Here is an 8,792-nt window from a genome sequence, read left to right as displayed (position 1 = left end):
TTAAATTTCATGCCTAGTCTTTTTTATCTCTGTTGGACACAAGTAAAAAATCTTCAGTTTGAGGTTCAGGACCATCCTTACTAAAGATCTCACTATAACATCTAGGTCTTGTTATCTATCCACAGTTCTTAGCTCCCACGTTTGGTAGGTCTGTGCCAAAAAGATCACAGGTGTAAGGTGTCTATTTTGATGGCTCACTTTGTAGCTCCTGCTAAATTGTCTGTCTTTGTATTCATGGGCTCCTACTGTTGGAACTCTTCTGCCCCTTGCCCTGCTTAACCTGGCCAAAGTCAAAGAGGGCTTGTGAGTTTAGAAAAAAGAAAATACTGCTTTGAGGATTTTTTTTTTTAAAGAACAATGACTAAAGAGGCTGTCAGCTCTTCAGTTGAAGCTGGACAATTATAATCTGGGTGTGCACACATCTTCCACTTCTCTCAGCAGTGTGTGTGGGTACCATCAAACACCAAGATCTGTCTTTGTCTCTTTCATTCCTGTCAGTCACTGTGCTTGCCTCTCCTACCTATGCTTGCTTATTTAATCTCTTTTTTCCTTTACAGTGTATTTTTTTTATTTTTAGAGGTGTATTTATTGTGTGTGGTGTGTGCGGGTGTATGTGCACATGGAAGCCGAAAGGTGGTTGGGGGGTCCCCTGTCATTCTCTACCTATTTCTTCAAGGCAAGGTTTCTCCCTGAATCTGGGGTTTCATGTTTTCTCCACTAGGCCAGAAGCTGGCAAGCCCCAACCATCTTCCTGTCTCTGCCCTCTGCAGATCTGGGGTTACAGGTCTGCTTGACTTGTTAGGTGGGTGCTGAGAGCCAAATACTAGTCTTCATGATTCCATAGCAAGTGCTCTTAATCGCTAAGCCATCTCTTTACTCTTGGTGTTCTCATTTTTTAAAACTTGCTTATTTGGGGCCAGCAAGATGGTGCCACAGGTAAAAACACGTGTTGCACAAGCCTGACCATCTGAGTCTGATCCTCAGAACCCATGGTAGAGGACCAGTTCCTGAAAGTTGTCCTCTTGACCTCCACATGCACTCTGTGCACTGACACATGCACATCAGACACACACGCAATTGATAAGCAATCAAAACTTGCTTATTTTACTGTGTTACAGGTGGAGAGAGGAAAAAGTTATTTTGTGGTATAAAAACGTACGTACTTATGCAATATTAAGAATGATTCATTCACCAGCCACATTTGTGAAATGTTTTATTGATTGGTGCTGAGGTGGGAAGAAAGTAGGTAAGAAAGGGAGATTGAGAAGTTTTTTCTATAGTCTTTGAGATTCTTGGAGTATTTTTTATTTATTTACTTAGGGGGTGTCCCACAGTGTACGTGTGAGGACAATTTGTGGGAGCTGGTTCTCAACTTCCACCCTGGGATTGAGCTCAAGTCATCCAGCTTGGCAGCAAGTGCCTTTACCTGCTGAGCCATCTCACTGGCCCACCAGATTGTTGGAGCATTTTACAGCTATTCCTTGAACCTTCTGTTATGCTGTCAGATTTATGTTTCCAGAAGATTTTAAAGTTTCTTTTGGCATAGGGTTTATGAAACTGTAGAAAGAAAATGAAAAATTTGTATCATTACCTCACAACTTAGACTAGTTGTGAAACAAAATACATGATATAATAAGTTTCACTTGTCCTGTGATGTGTGTTTGATAGGCCCTCATGACCAGAAAGGGACTGGAAAATAAGTCGGAGTATATGTGTAGTGCTGTAGGAGCCAAAGTCCCAGAGATCCAGGAAACTCCCTCATCCTTTTCTTCACCTGAAAGCACTTGGTCTTGATGATCTTTCTGGGCCCAAGAAAATGTGTTTATTCTCCTGCACACTTCCTCTTCCATAATTCTACCAAGCCTTGAGTTGAAGGATAAAGAAAAGGAGGAGCTAGGCACGGTGGGTCACACTCTAATCCCAGCACTCGAGAGGCTGAGCTAGAATCATGAGTTGGAGGCAGCTTGGGCTGCATGGTGGGATCGTCTCAATCTCTTACACACAGAAGCTTCATAAATAGTATATACGTTTAAATATTTAACTTTGATTTTTTTCTTTTGTATACCTCTAAAGCCTCTTGTGAGAAGGAGAAAACAAATAATTGGATTTAAAGGTTCATTCTTCACATTAGAAAAAGGAACAGAAAGCAGAGACTTTTGTTCTAGGGTAACAGGAGTAAAAGGTAGCGACAGGCTGCAGGGCTAGATTCAGTTTCCTCCTTAGAGTTTGTATTGTGCCTGAAGAAGTAAAGTTTACTAATAACAAAGTAGCCCAACCATCTTGGGAAACTTGTATTCAATAAATTATGTCTAAGGATAATCCTTAGTCTGAGACTGCTTGATACTCAACATTCTCATGTGAAAACGCAAAGTTTTACATCTGGCACATCTTGCCAAGGATCACAGATAAGATCTGTCTCCATTTGATGGCTTGTAGCTAAGGGGCTGGAATAGGGAGTTGTCTCTGTGGATATATGAGGAGGGAGACAGTGTCAAAATGCAGAGGATTGTGATGGAAGTAGAAGTGCTTAACATATTGTAGGTCATTATGTAGAGTCTTAAGTTTTAGAGTCAGAAGGGCCTGTATCACTTCCTGTGATGGGCAGCATTAAAGTTCTTCATTGCTGTTTCCTGATAAATAATCCAGATATTTATTTGGTTATCCAATGTTAAATTCACCAACTCGGCATACAAGGTCCTTAATGAGTTTATTAAGCACTTACTGTGTATCTAATACTACCTTTTTGTTAGGGTAGACAAGAAAAGTTTGCATTTATAAAGCTTACATTCCAGTGTCATTCAAACTAAGTTATTAGTATGAGAAAAGCTTAAATGAAGTAATGCCGAGGACAGGCCGAAATTTGCCTCAGTTATTGTTAAGGAAAAGTATAATGACAGATTATTGATGGTTCCAATATTTTTTTTTCTTATTTTTGTCTTTTGTTTGAAATGGGGTTTCTCTGTAGCCCCAGCTGGCCTGGAACTCCGTATATAGACCAGGCTGACCTTGATCTCACAGAGATCCACCTCTCTGCCTTTTAGCACTGGCATTAAAGGCGTGTGCCACCACACCCAACTTGGTTCCAATCTTTTAATACTTTTATGGTTATCAGTTTTTCTAAGAAGCTGTGTTGTTCAAACCTCACCTCTAGACCAACTCTGCCTCTTACATTGTTCATCTCTATATAATAACCTGAGATCTGTTGCCTCAGCTTGTAGCACTATGTTCATCTAGTGAGTGGAGGCAGCATGTTTATTGTTTCTGACAGGCCTTGTCTAACAGGTCTGAACTCTTATGCAGTGGAAAGTCTGATTCATCTGTCTTCATGTAGATAGACAATTATGAGAACTTTAGCACCTTTAAACCAGTTTCACCCACATACTGGTTTGCACTTTTTGTACACAGCCAGGGTGTAGGGAACATTTCCCTCTCCCTCTAAGCTTCCTTTCTGTACTTTCCCTCCTAGGAAATAACTAAGTTGGCAGATAGGACACTCTTACAGCTTGGACTGCTTAAATCTCTTCCGGGCATGCCTTGAAGAGCCACCAGGCTGGTGACCAGCACCAACCAGACTTTTACTTGTAGGAAGCTGACCGAGAATGCTAAACTATGGTTGAAGTCACGGTATTGCCTTTGTTTCAGTCTTGTCTCTGTGTAGTTCCCTATTCTGGGTTCAAAGAGAATCATAGGGTCAGGGGAGGATTTCAGAAATCATATTTTTTGGTGGTTCTTTTTTTATTATTTTTATTTTAGGTGTACGTGTGTATTGCCTGCATGTTGATAAGTGCATCCATGTTGTGCAATCCCTGAGGAGGACAGAAGAGGCTGTCGGATCCCCTGGAACTGGAGTTACAGACAGTTGTTAGCTGCCATGTGGGTGCTGGGAGTTGAACCCAGGTCTTCTGCAAGAACAGCCGGTGTTCTTAACCACTGAGCCATCTCTCCAGCCCCTCTTTTTTTTTTTTTTTTTTTTAAATCCTGACAAGTTTATTGGGCTTGCTAACAAAGCATAGGGTCAGGGTTTATTTACAGAAGAGTGGGCACCCCCGACAGAAATTACATCTTTATCTCCCTTTGCATCATCTCCTAACATCTCTTATGTGATCTTGGAGCATACCTTCAAGTATAATTTGCTTCTCAGATAGTTTTGACATTTGTGGACTCTGATGATACTCTTTTTTTTCCCCTCTGAAGATATTCTTAAGCAGTAATAAACACAGAATTTGCCAAATACTGGAGATGTAGATAAACTTTGGAGAAACTCTATAGAGTTTTGACAGAAAAGTAAGACATCACCTTGGACTTGGGTATCCTCAAATTTCATTTATAGATCGTCTTCTGGAACGGATCAAGCAATTGGGCTAGATCTGGAGCTTCCCTCATTGCCTGTGTGAGTGAACTTAGACACATGACCTTTTTGCATAAGTTGTCAGGGCAATAGTATCTCCTGAAAGTCTATGGAGATTGATATTAGCATAGTGCTGACACTAAGCACTCATATTTGATGAGCATTGTTTATTAGTACCATCTCTTACCTAACTGGTCTTACTAGTTTTGCCTCCCAGGAGGAGCCCAATTTCCACATTTGGTAATTATATGTGCTTACTGAGAAAATACAGACATTCCTAATTAGGGAAAATAATCTCAAGTAGAAACACTTGTGATGGGGACTGGAGTAATGGCTCAGAGGTTGAGAATACTACTGTGACGGAGAACCTGGGTTCAGTTTCCAGCACCCACACGGTGGCTCACAGTTGGGTTTTTTTTTTTTTTAATTTTTAATTTTTTTGGTCTTTTTGAGACAGGGTCTCCCTGTAGCCCCAGCTGTCCTAGAACTCACTATGTAGACCAGGCTGGCCTTGAACTCACAGAGATCCACCTGCCTCTGCCTCCTGAGTACTGGGATTAAAGGCTTGCACCATGATGCCCAGCCACGGTTGGTTTTAACTACAATTCCAGAAGATCTGATACCCTCTTCTGGCTTCTGGGGGCACTGCACACATGTGGTATGAGCAAACACTCATACACAAAATTAAAAAAAAAAACATACAAGAAACTGTTGGGCTATATGAGGAGAATATGAACATTAAAGATGCAAAAACCATTGTACCTCCTGTTGTCCAAGGCTTAGCACTGTGCTCAGGGTGCAGAATAAGTATTTGTTAAGAGAAGGATAGAGGCTATCCACTAGTGCAGTGTATCAGTTATTTTTCTGTTGCTGTGATAAAACACTGTGACCAAGAGAACTTATAAAAGGAAGAGTTTATTTGATTACAGTTCCAGAGGAATCAGAGTCCATCATGGCAGGGAGGCATGGCGGCAAGAAGTGGATGGAGGAGAAAGAGACACAGGACACAGAGACTGGAAATCCAGCAAGACTTAAAACCTCACTAAGCCTGCCCCCAGTGGCACACTTCCTCCAGCAAGGCCACACCTAAGACCTTCCAAAACAGTGCCACCAACTGGGAACAAAATGTCCAAATACTTGGAGCCTATGGGGAGCATTCTCATTTAAACCACCACATGTACTTTAACTAGAGCAGAGTAGCCACATAAATAGATTAAATTTTATTGAAACTTGTACTGGGCAAAAGTAATTTAGACATCATAAACACTGAAAAGCCATTAATTCTTTGAGTAATATACAAATTAGCATTTTAGGTCAGTCTGCTGGCAGTGTATAGAAGACAATACTTAGAGAGTTGGTAGATCATTTATTAGGTAATAGACCCTTTAGTAGTGTGAGAAAAAGTTGATATGCTCAAAGAACCCAGTAGTTAGACTATAGTAATATTTTAACAGTGAAGTGATAGAGACTTGGGAAACAGTTTTTGAAAGAAAGGAAAAAATGTAGGGAAAAAACTAGTAGTAACTAGTAACTACTGAATGGGTGATAAAAATGAGGAATCAGGGTTTTGACTGAGAATCATGGACAGAAATGGGTCTCAGGAGGATAAGCTTGAGTTTGAGGAGATGGTAGAGCTTCCAAAAAGTGGAAGCCCAGATGTGAGTGGGGATGCTTAGTTAAAACTGGAAAGAAAGTAGAGCTGGGTAAGTTGATCTGTGGGTCACTTACAGGGTGTGGCAGGTTTTAATCGGCGTGGATATAAAGGGGAGAGTGGAAGGGGTAGAATGGGTGGGGACAGAGTCTTGAGGAGGACTTGTGTTTTACAGATGGGAGGAGGAAATAGAGGCAGGAAAGAAGAAAAATTAAGACAAATGGAACCAGCAGAGAACAGTCAGGAGCCAGGGGAGTGGACTTTGATGAGGGAGAGAGGAATTAAAAGTGCTGAAAGCCAATGCAAGGTCAGATGGGAAGAGAGCAGCGTGGAAGGAAATGTAGATCAAACTGGACTGAACAGAAAATTTCAGTAATTAGTAACCATTGGAGACAATGGCAATGTTTATTAAAAGGCCCTGCCTCAGATGTTTTTAAATTGGAGGTAGGGGAATAAGATAATGTTTGATAGGGTCTGGCTATATCGCCCAGGCTGGCCTGAAACTTATGATCCTTCTACCTTGGTTTCCTGAATGCTGAAATTACAGATGTGTGCCACCATGCTGGGTTGGTAGCTTCTTTAAAATGCTCACATGAGATTGGGATGTGGTCAGTGGTAAAACACTTGCTTAGCATGTTTTAGGTCCTGGGTTCCATCCCCAGCATTGAAAAAAAGTTCACATGCTTTTTTAGTCATTGTATATCTGACAATGTCTCTTCTCACATAGATTTGTAGTTTGGCTGGGTATAGAAATCTAGGTAGTAGATATTTTTCACAGAACTCTGAAGGCTTGCTCTATTGTTTGTGAAACAGAGTTCTCTGATGGACCCTTTATAGAGCTGGGCTAGAGTGTCATATTGAATCTGTACCAAGGTTGTATTGGAGCAGGGGAAACATACAGATGAAGGATGTAGGCAGAGATCAGAAACCTTGCTGCCTTGGTGAACTTGAGACCCAGAATGACTTCTTCTTGGATCCTGTCAGTTTTCTGACTTCTGATTTTAGAAAACTGAACTCATGGAGGCTATCCATACTTTTTGCTTTATTGTTTCCTGCTTTATTTATTTATTTTTATTTTTAGCTTAAGGATTGGAGAGATGGCTCAGCAGTTAAGAGCACTGGTTGCTCTTGTAGAGGACCCAGGATCCATTCCCAGCACCCACATGGTGGCTAACAACCATCTGTAACTCCAGGTCCAGGGGATCTGACACCCTCTTCTGACCTGCACAGGCATTGCATGACACCCGTGCACTTACACACATGCAGGCAATATATTCATGCACATAAAATAATAAAAAATTTAAAAGCATTAAAAAAAGTGGTATCTTGAGGAACTTAAGGGGGTTTCTGTTTCTTACAGTTAAATGCTTCTTACAGCAATCATCCACTTTGTGTCAAACCCATCTCTTTGTCCATTTTGGGAAATCACAGCCTCGTATCTGAGAGAACTCTAAATTAGGCCAACATTACAGACCTGTGTTTGCTTTTACTAGCCGAGTCAATGAGTAGAACGAGTCTCATCTCTTGATGACTCAATCTTCCAATAAAAATGAAAGGGCCACTCTAGAAAGATTTGTTAAAGATAAAATGAGATTACCTTTGTGTACGTACTTTGAAGAAAGAGTATGTGCCAGTTGGAGTGATGGCAAAAGACTGAGTACTAGAAAGTACGTCCTCAAGAAGAAGGCTGCCTGTGTAGAACCTGAAGTAGTGACTTAAATTTCCCACTTCTCAGCCCTAATCACTACTCCACCTAGGCCATTAGGGGTAATAGGACTCACCTGTGACTAGAACAGAGAGACAGTGGCCCTGAAGGTGAATTTCTAGCTTCTGGTGCAGCACCGGTAGGTCCCACTGTCTGATGGTGTGACTTGGTCTATGGTGAACACTAACTGAGATGGTTTTTCACTGAGGCCATCTAGCCAAGGATTTTTAACTTCAGCTGCGCTAAGCTGTTCTCAGGAGAACAGTCCCAAGACCTGTCTTCATAGAAAGACTACGAACCTCTCTCTCCGACCTGCAGGCCTCTCTCTATGGTAAGTCAATCACAACCTTCGCGCCTTGACTCCCCCAGCCTCATTCACCCTTCCATCTCCCCCACCCATCTCTCCTCCTAGCCTGGGTCCTGTCCCATTCCTTGTCTTGGCGCCCCAGACACCAAGGGAACCACCACTGCTTCCTGATCCTTTGCACTCAGTTCCTTCTCGGATCCCCAGGAGCACTCTGGGCCTGGCCCCACCCTCACCTCCCTCTACTTCCCTGGCCCCACACCAACCACCATCCTCTTTCCCGTCGCAAGGGCTGACCTTTCCCCTTCCTGATCCTTTGCATCCAGACCAACCCAGCTCCTCAGTGCACTCCCCAGGAGCCCTTGGGGCTACTTCCCACCCCCATCTTCTTTTGCATCTCTGGGTGGCAGGGCCACCAGCTTCCCTAGACTAGCATCTTTCCTGGGCCTGGCTCCCAGGCCAGCCCAACCCCCAAATCCTGAGGCCAAAATCTTTCCTGGAGGGATCCAGACCTTAGGAGAAAGCCTGAGAGCATCTGATCCTCATCTGACTTGGGCATTGTGGGTACTCCTGAAGACAAAAGCAATCTGGCCACACCAATATAAAAGCAAAAGAGAGAACTGGAAGCTTAGAGGAACCAGCTTTTCATGCCCAAAAAGTAAACCACAAAGACACATATAGTTTACAAAAAGAAGCAGACCTAAACTTGAAGGTTTGAGTCTCACATAAGAATCAGAAACTACAAAAGAAATTCACATGTCAAAATCACAGAGAAAAAATAATA

General features: G+C 42.2%; 1 protein-coding gene across 1 annotated transcript in view; it reads right to left on the bottom strand.

Annotated features, from left to right (window-relative positions):
* Window positions 1-1,549: 1,549 nt before the first annotated feature.
* Window positions 1,550-8,792, bottom strand: part of Cd160 (CD160 molecule) — a 14,644-nt gene continuing 7,401 nt past the window's right edge. Inside the window, 5 exon segments of the mRNA XM_008827609.1 lie at window positions 1,550-1,557; window positions 3,501-3,662; window positions 7,781-7,825; window positions 7,828-7,929; window positions 7,932-7,978. Coding sequence (XP_008825831.1) covers window positions 1,550-1,557; window positions 3,501-3,662; window positions 7,781-7,825; window positions 7,828-7,929; window positions 7,932-7,978 — 364 coding nt within the window.

The sequence above is a fragment of the Nannospalax galili genome, unplaced genomic scaffold (genome assembly GCF_000622305.1).
Source record: "Nannospalax galili isolate Female #2095 unplaced genomic scaffold, S.galili_v1.0 scaffold693, whole genome shotgun sequence".
In the NCBI taxonomy this organism is placed as follows: Eukaryota; Metazoa; Chordata; class Mammalia; order Rodentia; family Spalacidae; genus Nannospalax; species Nannospalax galili.
This window is presented reverse-complemented; position numbering and strand designations above follow the sequence as displayed.